This window comes from Drosophila obscura, unplaced genomic scaffold (genome assembly GCF_018151105.1).
Source record: "Drosophila obscura isolate BZ-5 IFL unplaced genomic scaffold, ASM1815110v1 contig_31, whole genome shotgun sequence".
Lineage (NCBI taxonomy): Eukaryota > Metazoa > Arthropoda > Insecta > Diptera > Drosophilidae > Drosophila > Drosophila obscura.
The window spans coordinates 825,499-844,316 of record NW_024542819.1 but is presented as its reverse complement, the minus strand read 5'-3'; the positions used below and the strand labels follow the sequence as shown (position 1 = coordinate 844,316).

Sequence of the window (18,818 nt, the reverse complement as noted above, 5' to 3'; positions counted from 1 at the left end):
ATTTGTTCTCGCTTCCGCACGGTCCACCACGGGTCCGCCTGTTGTTAACTCTTGCCCATACTCTTCCCACTCGCCTTGCATGGTAAATAAAGAAAACTAATATAATCAAACAAACTATGTTGTGAATTAATCAAAGTATACATTTTCGATTTAACTCTACGCTATTGAAAAAGCTCAAAAGCTCAACAGTTAAATACCTCGACAGAACTTGAATAAATTTCACCAACTGCAATTAATTCGTTTGTTCCGTATGTCGAAGATATTGTATATTCGATGCAAACTAATCAGAGCGTTCGGCCGGCGAAAATCCTCCAGCTGAACCCGCCCCGAGGGTGCCGGCCGGGCAATGGGCACTGCATTATCCCGGATCGGGTGATGCACTGTCGCTTGCCCTGTCCGGGGTAATGCAGTGTCTAGCCAAGGCCGGGTCCAGGTCCTCCCGACCAAAAATCGGGGGAACTGAACCACGGCCATGGCTGGAGGTGCCTGGCGGGTAGGCATAAAACGCTAGGGGGTGGTTCCCCCGAAAAACATCAACCACGTATGGACCTTCGGGCCTAATATGGAGAGGACAGACGGTCAAACACGGGTTGGGATGTCAACCCAAACGTCGGTGGAAAGCGTGACTGCTACCACCGGCGGGCACGGGGAGGAGCAATCCTCTCTGCGTGTCGCCAGCGGTCACACCTCTGATATGGCGGGAGCAGGTCATGTCAGTTGCAATGCTACTGCCACAAAACGGACTCACTCCAAGCTGAGCCGCACAGGTGCCTTAGTCGAGACAGACTCGGACCTGGAGAGCGTGCTCTCGGTCAGCAAGACGGAGGAAGATAGCCTTCTCCGCTCGCCTGAACCAGGTTCCAGCTCCCTGCGTAGGGAAGGGCCGAAGCGTTCTAGGGAGGGGATGAAGGCTAAGGCTCAATACAAGGCGGCGCTCAAGATCCGAAGCCGGCTCCAAGGCAGAGAAGACATCTCCCAAGAGGAGAAGTCCAAGCTAGCCTGGGCCGAGCAAAAGGTAGAGGAGGGCCGCCTACACTTTGCGCAAATGCCGCAAATGAAAGCGACGAAGGGAGAATTTGCCAATAAGGTGGAGGAGATTCTCGCCACCAAAAGGCAACGCTCGACCGAGAGCGTCAGTAAGGACACTCCGGCGAGCAAGCGGCAACGCGGGCCCAAGGGGATGGGACCTCCACCCAAAACGGCAAAGAAGCCCAAACCCAAGGCGAAGGTCAATGAGGTGACCAAACGACATCTGATCGTGGCACTCATTGACCGGAGTGACGAGAATGGCAAGATGACGGAGGCGCGGTGGAAGATGGTGCACGCGCAGCTCGTATAGTCGCTGTTCGGAAGAATGGAGGAGGACCCAACAGCCCCCATGCCCACGTTCGATGGTGCTGGGTGGCTTAACGGGGTCGAAATACTTAAATGTATGGACGACCCCACACTCAAGTGGCTGACGCAAACGGTCTGCCAAATGGAGGCGATGTGGGAGGGGGCCAGACTGGAGGTTGTGGAAAGGGAGCTAATCCCGTCCATACCAAAGGCGAAGGTACTCTTCCCCATCGCAATCCAAGGAGACCGTGCGCTGAGGCTGCTACAGCGGCAGAACCCAGACGTGCCAACGGCGAACTGGAGGATCGCACATTGGGAGCCCACTACCCAACGGGGCCCAGAGTGCGATCCTCCAAATCAGCAAGGAGGCAGAGGATCTGCTGTACCCCAGATTCGGGAAGATGGCGTGGGGCATGGGTAGCGTATACCTCCGCCTCAAAAAGCGCCACCCCGAAGACAAGGACACGCACACCCTGCAGGCAGGCGAGGTGGAGAAGGACCTCGGTCTGGAGTCCATCGTGGAGGCCGCTCAGGGTATGGCGCTGGACGACTCCGAAGAGGAGGAGGACGGAGACCTGACAGTAATAGTCAACCCGTCGAGTGTAGTTGAGCCAGCCTCCCATGTCAGTGAGGGTGCTGCCTCAACCTCCAGCAAACTCTGACGGAACTCCTCTCATAAAATCAAACTCGCGTCGGACGGAGCTACCTTCACTCGCCATGGAGCAAGAGCCGCCTATCGTACATCATGCTCTGGTCCAGGAGCCATGGCTTGCCTCTGGCGAAAGCGAGGAAAAGCACCTTATGGTAGCTTCCTGCTATATGGCACACGACAGGCCAGCTCCACCGGAAGAGCTAAGGAGTCTGGTGGCGGATGCCAGCCCGAAAGACCAGCAACTTCTGGTTGGTACGGACGCCAATGCCCACCACAGCGTGTGGGGAAGCCCCGACATCAACGACAGAGGTGAGTCACTTTTAGACTTCATACTATCAACTAACCTAGATGTAGCAAACGTAGGGGAGGAACACACCTTCGTAGGTCCCACCTCGTCCAACGTACTAGATCTAACACTCGTAACGGGAAAGAGTACTTTGGTATCTGGCTGGAGAGTCCTTGAAAGACCATCCTTCTCAGACCACAAGTACATTCAATTCAAGTGCGAATTTAAACACTCTCCGAAGATAACTGTTTATAGAAACCCCCGGAACACAAACTGGGAAAAGTTTAAAAAAACAGTTACTTCAAAGCTCGCGACTCGCCCGGGCACAGTGAAATCCCCGGAAGACATAGAAACGTCCCTAGAGACCCTGTCAAAGGAACTACTGGATGCGTACCACGCATCTCCAGCCTCGAGAAGTCTGGTGCGTTTAAGGTCATAATACCACCAAAGCGGAACGAGGGACTCTCACAGTTCGGTATGATGTTTCAACCTCCAGTCCGATCTCGTTCAAATTCGCCCCATCATCTGCGAGATGATGTCTCGTAGTGGCCTCCGTATATCGCTGACTGCGTCCGCCATTGACTTGGCCGATCCAGGCTCTGGCACATTCGTCCGCACCCCCGTTGCCCGCTATGTCGGTATGACCCGGAACCCACGTGAGTGTGATTGAGTGCGTGCTGATCTGGTTTAGCGCGTTAACCGTATCACGTACGAGTCTGCTGAAGCCTTGCAGGATACCAAGTCTTTGATGGCAGCCTGACTGTCGAAGCAGATTGCTATGCTCCTCGGAGGTCACTCCCAAGGTGTATACCAACTTACCCGCTTGCCACACTGCATAACTCTGCCTGGAATACACAGCACCAGTCTGGTAGTCTTAGGTATATGTTGGTTTCTAGTTTCTCAGAGAAGATTCCAGCTGCTGTCCCTTCGCCCGTATTTGACCCGTCGGTGAAAATGGAGAGCTCGTTCTGCCCCAGGGCCGTGTTACTCTTCCATTTCTCCCTGTCCGGTATGTGTCCTTTAAAGTTTCTTTTCCATGAGAACTCTGAAACACAGTAGTCACTATACAGGCTATATCCCTATCCAATGGAGGACCTCGAGGATTGTCTTCCTTCCAAAGGCAGGAAAGTGCAGCCATATGAGCCCCAATGATTATAGACCGATAAGCCTTACATCCTTTCTACTCAAAACACTAGAAAAGCTGCTGGATCTACACATCAGGAATGATGTAGGGAGACTGATGTCAACCAACCAGCATGCCTACACCAAAGGGAAATCGGTAGAGACGGCACTGCACTCGCTAGTAGCCACCATCGAGAGAGCCCTCCATAATAAAAAGTATGCTCTAGGAGTGTTCGTAGACATATCCGGAGCATTCAACAACGTCACTACGAACGCTATTATGGACCGCCTAGAAGCGACCAACACACATCCCGCAATCAACCTCTGGATAAAGAACCTTCTAAGTTGCAGACGGGTGCAATCAGAGTGGGGCACCGCTTCCATGGTGAGGGGGGCGCATAGAGGCACACCACAAGGTGGGGTCCTGTCGCCCCTCCTGTGGAACCTGGTGGTCGACGACTTAATAAAGAGATTCGAGAGGAGAGCCCCAAAAATAACAGCCTATGCAGATGACATAAGCATAATTATTACGGGAGTATGTCCATCGACCCTCAGCTCCATAATGGAATCAACACTCAGGGAGATATGTGAGTGGGCAGGAAAAGTAGGACTCAGTATCAACGCGGACAAGACGGACCTCATCCTCTTTACCAAGAGATACAAGGTACCGGCATGGATCCCCCCGAAAATTGACAAAACCAGGCTGACCCCGAAAACACAAGTCAAATACCTCGGCATAGTACTGGATAGCAAGCTGGCATGGAGGCCCAATGTGGTGGAAAGGGTGAAGAAGGCCACCATTGCGCTATACGCATCCAAGAAGATGCTTAGCAGCACGTGGGGCCTGTCACCCGCTCTAATGCACTGGATCTACATCTCGGTGGTGCGACCGACTCTGCTGTACGGAGTCTTAGTGTGGTGGCAAGCGACAGAAAAGAAGACGTACAACAAGCTTATGGAAAGGACCCAGCGGCAGGCACTGCTCTGCATTACGGGGGCGCTGAGGTCAACCCCAACAAAAGCTCTCGAAACCATAATCGGAATAGACCCCCTGGACATCCACGCTCAACTGACTGCAGGAAAGGCGGCACAACGCTTAGTAGCATCAGGCAATATGTCTCTACAAGGATTCGGGCACAGTTCAATTGGCCGAGACATGACCAGTATATCTGACTACATGATCCCCCAAACTGGCCTGGATGTAAAAACAACCTCATACATGGGACCCGATGATTGGAAAAGGGGTCGGGACCAGACTCAACACCTCAACATCTACACTGATGGCTCCAAGATGGAAGGAGGAGTAGGAGCAGGCATATACTGTACAGACCCTGAGATAAGGCTATTCCAGGCGGAAGTCTTCGCCATACGGAAAGCGGCAGAGGCTGCTCAGTCTACGGATCGTCCACATGACGTGATCAACCTGTTCGTGGACAGCCAGGCGGCGATAAGATCCATGCAGTCGTCGGCGGTCAGTTCCAGAAATGTCTTGGCAAGCAGGGAGGCACTAGATATCCTAAGCACGACAAAGTCAGTGCGGATCTACTGGGTTCCCAGCCACCAAGGCATCGATGGCAACGAGATGGCGGACGGTCTGGCTAAGGACGGCGTCGGGCTGGAAAACGACAGAACTGAGAACGTGCCTGTCTCCCTTAGAACGCTCCAAAGCGATTTAGAGAAACGGGCCGACACACAGGCAAGAAGCAGGTGGAGCAGAACCACCACCTGCAGAACCTCAAAAACCATGTGCAAGGAGCGCAACAGGAAACTCAGCCACTACATACTGCACCTCCCACGGAAGGACTGCAGAATGTTGGTGGGAATACTCACAGGTCACTGTCTGGCCGCGGCACATGCCGTCAAACTAGGCATCACCAACAGTGGCCACTGCAGGAAATGCGAGGAATCCGGGGCAACTGAAACCCTGGAACATCTCATCTGCAACTGCCCGGCCCTCTCAAGGGCTAGGAGAATATACCTGGGCGCCCCGGTACTGGCATCACTGGAAGATGCCTCCAAGAGGACGCCAGGGGAACTGCTAGCCTTTGCCAAAAACACCTCGATTCTTAGGGACTTCAAAACCTCATAAATATTTTCGAAAGGTTCATACACCCCCATCCGGACAACTAAGGGCCATATTGGCCTATGCGTGGCCCCGTGAGGGCCGTCTGGGTTAACCTAACCTAACCTAATCAGAGCGTTCAGAATTATTGCCTTCTCAATTAGCCGTTTAGCCGCTCTCTCGACTCTCAAGCAGTTAGGCGCTAGAAAGATATAGCACTCATTATTTGTGGTTGTTTTTATGTATACTGAAAAACGAAAAGCAATCTTCGAAGGAGCGCTTATTGTATTGTACTATTTATTTTGTTTCCTGTGGTGATGAAAGCACCTATTAGTAGACTGTAAGACTGTTCGACCGAAGTCGAGGTCACTCGGAGGCAAGTCTGCCCATTGTGATGCCCACACTCGTCACGGGATAATGTCCAGTGCCTAGGGAGGTTTCGCGAACCATCCCGAGGCCTCTATAAAGAGCACTAGTTTCTCTAGAGGCATGTTTACCAGGCTGTCCAGGTCTTCGTAGAAGGCGCCGCCGAGTATTCGGTGACGCCTCCCCATGAGTGCAGAACAGTTGCAGAGAAGGTGCTAGATGCTCTCTGTTCCCTCCTCTGTCTGCATCTTGTGGCCATGCGGCCGCTGACACAGTGCCCCGTTATAACTCCTGTCAGTGTCCGCACCCGACTCTTCCTGAAGCTTAGGAGAGTCTTGGTGCGTTTAAGGTCATAGTATGGCCAAAGCGAGCGAGAGATCTCACAGTTGGGTATGATGTTTCACCTCCAGTCCGATCTCGTTCTTGCTCGGCCCATCATCTGCGAGATGATGTCTCGTAGTGGCCTCCGTATGTCGCTGACTGCGTCCGCCATTGACTTGGCCGATCCAGCTCTGGCACATTCGTCCGCACCCTCGTTGCCCGCTATGTCGGTATGACCCGGAACCCACGTGAGTGTGATTGAGTGCGTGCTGATCTGGTTTAGCGCGTTAACCGTATCACGTACGAGTCTGCTTGTGTCCTTGCAGGATACCAAGTCTTTGATGGCAGCCTGACTGTCGAAGCAGATTGCTATGTTCCTCGGAGGTATCTCCAAGGTGTATACCAACTTACCCGCTTGCCATACTGCATATATCTCCGCCTGGAATACACAGCACCAGTCTGGTAGTCTTAGGTATATGTTGGTTTCTAGTTTCTCAGAGAAGATTCCAGCTGCTGTCCCTTCGGCCGTATTTGACCCGTCGGTGAAAATGGAGAGCTCGTTCTGCCCCAGGGCCGTGTTACTCTTCCATTTCTCCCTGTCCGGTATGTGTCCTTTAAAGTTTCTTTTCCATGAGAACTCTGAAACACAGTAGTCACTCCCCCCGCCGTTCCACTTTCCTCCTCATGGAGTATAGTGGCGTGACCATTACGCAATGGCTTGAAGAACTGCGCGGCTAGTAGCCTAGCCGCACTTATCTCAGCATTGCACTTAAGATGGAGGTCTATCGGTTCCAGGCCTAGTATGGTGTCCAGAGCTGCCTGTGGGCTGGATTTGAGAGATCCGGTGACCCGGCATGCCGTCCGTTGGACTCTACGGATGTTCTCCAGGTGGGATTTGGTGTTAACCGCTTCCCACCATACCATGCCTCTGTATGTCAGGATGGGTCTTATTAGCGCTGTATACATCCAGTTGATGATGCGCGGCTGTAAGCCCCATGTTCGTCCAAAAGTCTTCCTACAGGTGTAGAAAGCTGCCATTGCCTTTTTCTTCCTTTCCTCCGTGTTTCTCTTCCAGAAGAGTTTGGAGTCAAGGATGACACCAAGATACTTGGCTTCGCTTGATAGCTGGAGTGTCGTTCCACCAATTGCTGGTAGTTTGAATTTCGGTATCTTATATCTTCGTGGGAACAGCACCAGTTCTGTTTTGAGGATTGACCCCCAAACCGTTCTGGCGTGCCCAGCTGTCGGTGGTGCCCAGTGCGGATTCCAGAAGGTCACTGATTGTGGGCAGAAATTTACCCGTTACCAGTTATACTAGATCATCCGCATAGGCCGTGACCTTATACCCGCTTCTCCCCAGCTGAAGAAGAAGGTCGTTGAGGACCAGGAGAGGCGATATGACTCCTCCCTGCGGAGTGCCTCGTGTAACCGTCTTTCTTGACGAGGAGGAGCCCAGGTTGTCGCTTATCGTTCTGCTCCTGTATGTCAATCTTGGCCAGTGCGGCCTTTATTGACTCGATCCTGACGTTGTTGAAGGCCCCCTCTATATCTAGAAAGGCCGCCAAGCCATATTCCTTATGGCTTAGAGTCTTTTCGATATGCCCAAGAACTTCGTGTAGTGCGGTCTCAACTGATCTACCATTGAGGTAGGCGTACTGAGCTCCACTGAACACTTGTTTGTCTAGCTTGGTTCTAATATATAGATCCATTAGTCGCTCCATCGTATTTAGTAAAAATGAGGACAGACTGATGGGTCTGTAGTCCTTTGAGGAGATGTGGCTTATCTTGCCTGCCTTGGGGGTGAAGACCACTCTCACCTCCCTCCACCCATGGGGGACGTACCCAGTTAGGAGTTATCCTTCGAAAATTTTCTTCAGCCATAGTAGTAGGTGCAGGCAAGCTACTTGCAATATGGCTGGTCGGATATCATCCGGTCCCGGTGACTTGTAGGGACTGAATGATTTAATGGCCAAGATAATCTTGTCTGGTGCCATTATAACTCGTATGAGATCCTCGATTTCCTCTCCTTGATGATCCTCAGTGTCGTGGGTGGAGTTGGATTCATCACCGGTAACATCTGAGCAACCCGGGTAGTGAGTACTCATGAGGAGCTCCAGGGATTCTTGGCTGCTCTCTGCGAAGGCACCATCCTGGCTGCGGAGCAGGCCTGGCGTGGTGGGTGCCTTCGACAGTACACGTCGAAGCCTTGACGCCTCAGTGGTACCATCTATGGCATCGCAGAAGGCTGCCCATGACTCCCTCTTCGCCCTCCTACAGGTGTTCTTGAACCTGCAGCGATAATCGTCCCAACTTTCCTGTGTGTTTGTCACTTTTGCTTTGTTAAAGAGTTTCCTCGATTCCTTTCTGACTTCGCTCAGCTCACGTGTCCACCACGGGTTGTGATTGGACTTTGGGGGTTGGCTGTTCGGGCAGGATTTGAGAAACGCCTTCTGTAAAGCATTAGTAACGTTCTGCGAAGCTTCCTCTAGTACTCCCGTTTGAAGTATGTCCCCTTCCGGTGGGTTGGGCAGCACCTTCTGTACGGTTGCGGAGAAGCGTTTCCAGCCTGTCCGCCTGGGATTGATGCTGTACACTATCCTGTAGTGGTCCGAAAAGGAACACTCACTGAACACAGAGCTTGCCAGTCATCGATGGTAAGGGAGTCGCTATTCAAGGTTATCTATAACCTCTGTACGGTTCCTGTTGCTGAAGGTGGGGTGGTCCCCCCGGTTGCACACAAGATTTGTGGACAGAATGTACTCGAACAGCGACTCTCCTCTAGAATTTGTGCCCGTACTTCCCCAGAGGGAGTGATGGGCATTCGCGTCACAGCCTAAGACAATGTCGAGTCCCTCCCTCCGCGCTTGTTGGACCAGGGCTCCGACATCATCCGAGGGTGGGACTTCTTCTTCGTACGGCAGGTATGCAGAGGCCAGGTATAGGTTTTTCCCGTCCTCCCTCTCACATAGTGCCACCGGAGGTCCGGAGTGCTGTACCTGGAAGAAAACAGAACATTAAGCTCGTTCCTTACCACGATACAGGTTCTTGGCTTACCCGTGGGGTGTGGCGTGAAAAGGCGGTATCTGCGACCGTTCCGTCCCCGAACCCTTTCACTTACGATCCAGGGCTCTTGGATGAGGGCCACGTCCACCGCCTTCTCTTCCATAAGCCGCAGCAGGTCCACCGATGGTACACTTAAGTGATGCAGATTAATCTGATTAATGATTAATGCTATTCAGCGGACCTTCAGTGTCGCGGTACTGCTACCGCCAGGGTGCCCATTCCGAAAGATATGCGGAATTCTGTTGCAAAGAGTTTGGCAAGGCTTTCCTGACCAATACTGATCCAGAGTTCCTTGCCGTTCCCCTTGTGATGGTCCAGTCAGATGTCTCCAGGATCCGGTTCTGTGCCTTGATCAGAACGAGTGTGTCCTCATCCGCCTTGATCGGGGGAGGAATCCACACCTTCATGATCGTTCTCCTGCGAATCTGATCCGTGGGGACCACGCAGAGTTCACCAAAACGTTGCACTGTGGTTTTGAGAAACTCAAGAGTTTCGGCATTGCCACAGGCCACTGCCTTGGCTCCCTTATACCACTTGATACCCTTGAACTCGCAGACAATCTGCGGATTATCTGCGCGCACAATGGCATCCTTAATGGCGGTCAGGATCTCCGTTTCTGCCTTCAGCCAGTTGACGTCCCTCTGGGTGACTTCGGTCGATGATAGCTAACTGCAGCTCGGCCGGCGAAAAAAAAAAAACTCGCGATTGAGCGGTATGTAATCTCTTAAGTGATATTGGTGTTTGTGAGTGCGTTTTGTGTTGATAAAACGGAAGAGAGTTCCATTAGTATTTTTTTTGCCGTCCTGTAGCCAGATATGACCCTTAAAGTACCTATTCTATATGTCGTAGCTAGCTTACTTCGCAGGCTCTTATTCTGAACTAATGCTGCCGCCCACACTGGCGCTGCGTAGAATAGATAGGGGCCACTACGCTTGGCATTGGCCTTCGGCTTGGAGCCACTTACATTCGGCAGTATGCGGGAGAGGGCTAATTGCATCCTCGCAGCTTTTTGGCGGACATACTCCACTTGCGAGCGGAAGGTCAAGCATCACGTCCAGGTACTTGATCACGTCTTGCGACTTTATTAGTTCAGCTCCTACTCGCACTGTAGCATACTCAAGTGTCTTCCTGCTCGTGATCAGGATCGCTTCCGTCTTGTGAGTGGCCAAATCTATACCGGCGTCTTGCATCCAACTGGCAATTGTTTCGATTACCGTTTTGGCTGCGGACTCGAGTCCCTTGACCTCCTTGTCTACAACGGCTACTGCCAGGTCGTCGTCGAAGCCAATGAGGCCGAGTTAAAGGCGTTTCGGATGTTGAGCGTCCCGACGCGCGGCCAAACGACGGAAAAGCGCTGGCCAAGATTATATAACCAACCCCCACCACAACAAAACCAAGCTAACCAAAGCTCTCAAATGACGAGATCAACACCCAGCAAAAACGAAAACAACATGCCAAAAGACAGGAGGCCGGCACAAGGGGGCTTACACAATAAGTACCTAAAATAATATTAAATTAATAATATTCGTAAAAAAATATATTCACGAAATGCCAACGAAATTTCTTTTCCCCGGTACCGGTGCACACCGATCACTTTACCTGGAACATTGGACACTTGTTGGGAGGCGATTGCGTTAGGTAACCCTCTGTTACCGGGCAATCCACTCGGCAATATATATTTATGTAAGAACCTTCCAAAATTCCGAAATAGAAATAAGATATCTGTAAGACATTGGTGGGAAAATCGATGCCCGGCCGATCCATAAAAGGCACTGCTTGGCGTGGAATCGAGACAGTCCATTTTTGAGTCCATCAGCCAGAGCAGTCAGTCAAATAACAAACACCCAAATCGGCAGTCGATCGGGAGTCCATCAGCAGAACTACAATACACGTCGCGGTCAATCAGTCAACCCAACCGAGTAACATAAGAACACGAAACAATAAAGAAACTGATTAAAATTCAAAGAACCAAATACCTTTTGGAAGGTTGCGGGCCCAACCCGCAACCCGAAAAAGGGTTGTACATTTGGTACCTGATCGCGTTCCTTTGGTATGAAATGTTGTTGACAGTTACTTTTTTCGTCATCTGAGAGAGGATACCTATTAAGGTCAAATGTTTCCTTTATATTCTCACAAGTGCCGGTCCACACAAATTGTTTTTTTTAGAAAACAATTTAAATTTGGTAGTCCAGTGATGTGGAAAAAAACAGATATTCACGGCGCCGAATTTTTCTTTTGTTCATTAAAGAAAAATGGAATTAGGAAACACATGAAAATAGTTTACCCGAAACAATCTGGTTTCGGCTTTACCCTTCCTGCTCGTCCTTTAGAGGAAATAAACGCAAAAAAGGAGAGGTATGTTTTTCGTCGAATGGAACAACGGATTCAAGCAATAACTATTCAGGAGAATAGAAATTTTGCAATCCTATTTCAAAGGAACAATTGAACGATTTGGTGAGGAACCTGGATCTTCCTAAATATAAAGCCGAGTTTCTTGGATCTTTTTTAAAGGATTCCGGCTTATTAAAGGAAAACGTCAACATAACCCATTTCCGGACGCGCCATTTGACTCAACGCACAACGCATACGACGAAAGATGATATGTGCATTTGCCACGACATTTTTGGTTTATTCAAGGAACTGGGTGAAGCAAGGAAAGTTTAAAGGCTGTTTTGCTACATAATGGAAACCAAAAGCCGTCTGTTCCCATCGCACATGCTGTTAATATGAAGGAAACATATAAAACAATGGCTAAATTGTTTGAAAATATTAAATATAAAGAACACCAGTGGAAGGTCGCATGTGATCTAAAAGTCGTAGCCATGTTAACTGGATTGCAAGGTGGTTACACAAAATACTGCTGCTTCCTGTGTCAATGGGATAGTAGATCTAGAGAAGAGCATTACTCAAGAAAGCTCTGGCTAAAACGGGAGGAACATACTTTGGAAAATTAGAACATACAGAATTCAGCTCTCGTGAAGTTTAAAGACGTTATTTTACCACCATTACACATTAAGCTGGGACTAATGAAAATTTTTGTTAAAGCACTGGATAAGGAAGGCGAATCAATGCGTTACCTAAAAGCTGTTTTTCCACATCTATCGCTGGCAAAAGTGAAGAAGGAGTATTTGATGGTCCCCAAATAAAAAAACTACTAAAAGATGATGGATTTCCAAATATGTTATCTAAGAATGAAAAAGCAGCTTGGAACTCATTCCGAATGGTAGTAGCAAACTTTCTTGGAAGCAGCAAGTCTGATGATTATGTTAATATTGTCCAAGAGCTAATTAAGAATTATAAAAAAATCGGGGCAAATATGTGACTAAAAGTCCATTTCCTGCACTCCAACTTGGAATTTTTTCCGACAAACCTAGGCGACGTTAGTGATGAACACGGAGAGAGATTTCATCAACAATTTAAATCTATGGAACAACGTTATCAAGCTGTTTGGAATGAGAACATGATGGGCGACTATGTGTGGAATCTCATATAAGAATCTGGTTCGAATACAAAAGGAAGACAGCCAGAAAACTTAAATTATTTCAAAAAATGTTAACAAGCATTAGCAAAAAAAAATGTATCACTTATGGTTAAAAACTTGTAGCACCATAACACCAAATAAAAAATTTTGTATATCCTTAGAATTGACTGAAAAGACTAAAAATTACTGATTGTTGTATGGGTTAAGGAATGAAATGCCATATCTCAGGGATTTCTACTTTGGTTTTATTGAAATGATTAGGTAGACGCGACGAGATACAATTTGTGTGGACCCGCACTTGTGAGAATATAGAGGAAACATTTGACCTACCTCAGATAGCGAAAAAAGTCAACAACAATTTATACCAAATTTATACGCGATCAGGTACCAAATGTACAACCCTTTTTCGTTTGATTTGTTCCCAATTGGCAGTTGTGCCCGCAACCTTCCAAAAGGTATTTTTTTTTTTTTAATTTTTTCATTTTTTAGGTTTGGTTAACGAATTTTAGCTCCAAAGTCTCTCCATAGATTTAATGAGCGATACCTTAAACGACGCGAAATTAATGCACCTATACACAAAAAAAATAGAAGAGACGGATATAATTCGACTTTTCCTGAGTTTTTAAAAATCAAAATTTCGTAAAACATACCGCACAAAAATCATCATTTTTGCATTTCAATGTTTTATATTTCCCAGACGGTAAGCTGAAATCACAGCATGCTGTGGGGACGCTCACTCTGTGTATCACCTTTTAGATGTCTGTAAAAAATGGTTAAGGATAAGAAAATAGCTCTTCTAAGATAAAAAACCGTCAGAATATCGTAACCATTTCCAAGAAAAAATTTAAACTTTAAAATGCTCATTCACATTGGAAGAAATATCTCATAAACTTAACATTTCTATGGAATAACTATTTTCCGATTTGTTTTGAGATCCATGTCTAATGGATGAAATATTTGAAATCAATCAATCAATCAAATCAGTTGAAAATCTTATCAACGCAGCTACAAATTGAACGCAAACAATTTTTATTTCAGCCTACATCTGTAGAATAAAAAAACGATAATTCTGTAAAAAAAATTTAAAGCCCCAAATCTATTAGAAAAAGTCGGTTGGGTATTTGAGGAAAAAAAATTTCGATTTTTTGGAGTACTGTTATTAATAAGCTCCCCGGCATAGTACTCATCTGGTTGTTCTTCCGTGTAGGGCTCCATTGTCAGCTTTCCAGTTTTTTGTTCCTGGTGGTATGGCTTAGTTCGTGTAGTCTATTACGGGCACTGTGATTTTATTCGGAAAGGCACTAAAATGTGCTTGGACACTCTAATGAATCAGCAGTGTTTTGTAAACAGTGCCAGTTGTGGCCCAAACAGAGCGCAAAATGTAACTCCGGCATGCTGTTATTTACACAATTCTATGACGCGAGTATGCCCAAAAGAACACGGCACCTCCTTTGAAGGCCTATTAATTGAAAGCCCAGCAGACACTGATGCTGAAGCCTTCCGTTGTCGGGTATATGATTACCCCAAATTTGTTAGAAATAATATAAAGGATTTTGTCAACTCTACAGCCGGGTCAGTACCTTTTTGTCTCTATCTTTTCACTGCAGGAATAATTGTAGAACATATCTACCCATCCAGGCCAAGGTTGTCTCAGCCGAGATAAGGTTGTAGTCTCGAGCAAATTACATTAAAAAATTTCAAAAATCCGTAACGAAATGAAACAAGTTTTTTTTATGTGGCAAGATGTTTATTATTTACAAAACGATACAATTGTTCATACTTAAGTGCTAAGTGTTAAGAATGCAAAAATTATTAAAACTAACATTTTACAACTATTGGGAACTAAACTATGGGCTTTTTGCACGGCAGCAGGATGATCACCTATATGAAAAGAAAGAAAATAGAGCATAAGCTGTATATTTTATTTAAAAGTTTACATCGGTGGCCGAAGCTTCAAATATAACTTTAGATTATCTAATTAGTTGTAATAACAAATTTTATAAAATTTAGAAAATGTGAAAATATTTTTAGTCCAATCTTAAAATTGGATCTGAAAAAATTGATCAGGGCAACAGCAAGTAGTGAATTCGTGCGAACAGCTGTCGTACTACGTACTGGCGACCGAGTAGGGGTGTGGGTTAACCTGCAAAGCCGGAAGGAAATCTTCGGCCGCCGATGGACGCCCCAGAAGTGTCGCCGACCAAACCAAATTCAAGCAGCGTCTGACCCACAATGGGTGGCCGCTTGGTCTGCGTCTGTATCACATTGATATGCAGTAATGAAACCTGGCAGGAGGTATAACTGTGAACAACTTGGCAGTGGTATAAAATGCGATTCTGGAGGCCCCAAGAAACATTTCCCTCAAACTTGCTACGCCGCACAGTGGGCCTCAGCCGCAAAGAGGTGTCAAAAGTCAATGAATTTATTGAATGCTTTGGATAAATCCAATATACGAATCCGATAGAGAATTTTCCAGAGCTTTCAAAAATGCAAGTTTATAAAAAAAAGTAAAAATTCGGATTTTGTATGGGAATTAGAGCTGCGACAGCCCATTTTTGGCCGTTTTTAGTGCGAGGTAGCGTCACTGTTATTCATGTAGAAGACAAACAATTATTACGGGATTTTATTTATCGAATCTTCCCTATTATAGACTTACGACAAGTATACAAATCTTAGCCTAATATATTTATTTAATTAAATACACTTAATTACTTAGGGTACGTCCCTAGCTAAGTATTATTGCTGGGTGGAGAGGTCTTTTTGCCGGAGTCGTGTATGGCTAGTGTGCCAAGTTAAAGACTGCGCAAGTCTATTAGGATGGGCTTGAAGCTTGGCCTGGTACTTTGCTTTCACTTTGGCAATTTCATCTTTAACTGATCCTACATTTAAGTCTTTATGGATATTTTCATTCCGTATGTACCATGGCGCCCCAGTGATAGTTCTTAGTATCTTCGATTGAGCTCTCTGGATTATTTCTAAATTACTAACGCAAGCATTTCCCCATAGCTCGGAGCCGTATGTCCAGATGGGTTTGAGAACTGCATTGTACAAAAGTACTTTGTACTCCAGTTTTAGTGGTGAACGGGTGTTTATTAGCCAATGTAGATTACTAGCATTCAATTTAAGTAGATTTCTCTTCGCTTCGATGTGTTTACGCCAAGTAAGCCTTCTATCCATATTAACACCAAGGTGTGTTACTTCGGTGGTTTGTGGAATGTTGATATTTTCAGACATAATGGAGGGCAAGTTTGTCTGTTTAACGTGCTTGCACTTTTGCTCATTTGCATGTATCCGCCAGTCTGCTAGCCATTTTTCTAAGGCCACGAGATGAGATGATAAGTGTTCCGTGGCCCTTCTTAGGCACTTGGAGCGACTTAATATGGCAGTATCATCAGCAAATGTCGAAGTTGTTGTTAGGCTGTTTGTCGGTAGATGTGCTGTGAATATGATATACAGTGTCGGTCCAAGCACGCTGCCTTGCGGTACACCAGCTTCAATTGGATGATTTTGCTTTCCACAGTGGGAATCGTTTGCTAGTTGGGGAGAGTTAATCCATATAGGATATTTGAGCTCGGTTTTTTTCATCTTCTAGGGCTCTGCGTAGTAGGTGGTTGGCTATTTTTAGCCGCTCTTTCGAGGCAGGTGATCTGTGTGCTCGCGTAGCAGCACTTCAATGTGCCTAGAAATACGACTGCTGTTGGAAAGTTTATTAGATGCTAATATTGGTGTTGAGTGTTTTGCCGCCAGTGACATTAAGGAAACCAATGCTTCGACTGACCTATCAATGTCATCTTTACAATTAATGTTTGGGCAGCTATCAATATGAGAGCTTATGTACTTCCTGTATTTGAGCCAATCTGTTTTGCTAGAAGTTAGAAAGTGTGGGCGTTCCGAAAGCTGTGGATGGTCGTAAAAGTGAAGTAGAATGGGCGAGTGATCCGATGATAGATCTGTTAAGTGATCTGTAACTGCAAAATCAATCAAGTCGGGTTGCTTGTTTGGATCTGTGGGCCAATATGTGGGCTTGCCCGGAGAGACAAAGTCTAGCTTGTTTCGTGGGGTTATTATAGCGTTATTATTATATTATATTATTATAATTATATAATTAATAATAATATAATAATTATATTATTATATTATAGTTGTCTTCCTTTCGGGTTGGTAAGTCTAGATCCCCAATGGGTGTGCTTTGCATTGTAGTCACCAGCTGCTATAAATTGGTCACCTAGTAGGTCGAAGAATGTTACAAATTCTGTTTCGGAAATGCAGAAGCGTGGTGGTCAGTATACTGCGGCTAGGTTTAGGTAGCCGCTCTGAATTTCAATATGAATTGCTGTTGCCTGTAGATAAGGTGTAGCAAATGAAGGCAATGGATAATGCCTAATGCGATTCTTGATCAGAACGCCAGTACCTCCATGTGCCTTACCATCGGGATGTTTTGTCGCATAGAAGTTATAGCCATCGAGGTGAAAATAGTTTTTATTTGTTAGGTGAGTCTGATATGAGCATGGCGTCAATGTCGTGTTGAGCGGGGAACTGTAAGAGCTCGCATTTGTGCTGCGAAATGCCATTTGCATTCCAGAAACATATATTTAGACAGGCCATTTAAACAGATTTCTGTTTGATTAGGAGCTCAAGGAGGAGATTTTGGTTGCGCATAAGCTCTAGCATCGTTTGTTGTATTGCTACCATTGTGTTTGTTATAGTTACCAGCATTGACTCAATAAGTAAGTTTTGTCGGACGACCGGGTTTCGAGCTGCAGTTATTTGTTGGTTTAGGCGATTTTTCAATTCTTTATAGACAGGACAACCTCTATAGTTGGCAGTATGGTTTCCCCCACAGTTGCTACATTTTTTGGCAGATGGGTCCTCCTCCATAAATAGGTGGCGGTCTTAATTTGTTGGCCTTGGGTGTTTGGGCGATCTCATTTTCATTTGGGACACTTAGTATGGCAAATCTTTTGTTCGCTAGTGCCTTATGTGGCACAGTGTTCTCGGTTATTATAGTTATTTTAGCTGCATTGTTGTTCTTCGCAGTTTGTGGGCTCAATTTTCTTTTGATTTGCACATAGCGATCGAGCCCAGTCTGAATTAACGCTCCGTTAGCGTTTTTCGAACTTATTGGTTGGGAGAGGTGGGGTTGTCGCAGTGGGTCGACATTATCGGGCACTGAGCAATTGCAGTGGTTGTTGTTGTGGTTGTTGTGGTTGTTGTGGTCGAAGACACAGTTTGGAGCGAGGGCATTGTACTAGTTGTTGTCCATACTAGCAAATCGTTGGTTTGGCAGTATGATTAAAATATGATTAATATGATTAAAATTATACATAATAACAGTTTTATTTCATTTGAGATCAAGAGTTCCGAAATCCATCCACAAAAATATATATATAAAAAAAAGTACATTTACCAGATTATATCTTAAAATAAGTCTTGATTCTTGTTGAGAAATAATAATTGCTCCATCACTTCCTGCTTAAGGCGGCTACGACGATCGGAAATAATTTGCCCACCCTTGCTGAACATCCTCTCTGACTCGTAGGATGGGCATAGCGACATATCTCAGGGCGACATATCTCCTAGCAGGCCCTAACGACATATCTCCGCACTGAGATTTTGAAACGACATACATACCTTCTCGCAGAGTTTGGCATCATATCTCCGCCCAGAATTTAGCGACATATCTCCTGCTAGAAAAGGTAATGGCAGGAAATATGTCGCCCGGAGATATGTCGTTACCCCGTAGGATGTTGCTGGGACGCACAAATATTTTTGGGCTACAGCTTTAAATGGCATTATACCATCTGTATTCATCTAAAAATGTAACCATTTGAGCTTGATCTCTTCTCTCTATAGGTTTTTCTTTCATAGACGACAAAAACATGAAAACACAACATCGATGTTAAACATAACAGAACCCTTTTTATACATATGTGCTGACACTAATGTGTTGATATAAAAGCAGTAAATTTGGCGCTTAACAGTAAGGAGTAAATAAATCAAACTTTTGCGGATTCCAGAGTGCCTGAAAACGAAAAGTATGACTCTTGGATGGAAAGTTGAACACAAAGGGAAAGTGAAAACCGTAGCCTGCCTGAATGAGAGAGATTTCTTGTTACGAACCTCTATTGTT

The 18,818-nt window shown here is 46.3% G+C and overlaps 1 protein-coding gene across 1 annotated transcript in view; it reads right to left on the bottom strand.

The window, feature by feature from the left end:
• Positions 1 to 14,428: 14,428 nt before the first annotated feature.
• The window catches only part of LOC111079594 (hemicentin-1), a 96,435-nt gene continuing 92,045 nt past the window's right edge, over positions 14,429 to 18,818 (bottom strand). The window contains exon 7 of the mRNA XM_022374828.2: positions 14,429 to 14,569. Coding sequence (XP_022230520.1) covers positions 14,469 to 14,569 — 101 coding nt within the window. The 3' untranslated portion in view covers positions 14,429 to 14,468. The remainder of the gene's footprint in view (positions 14,570 to 18,818) is intronic.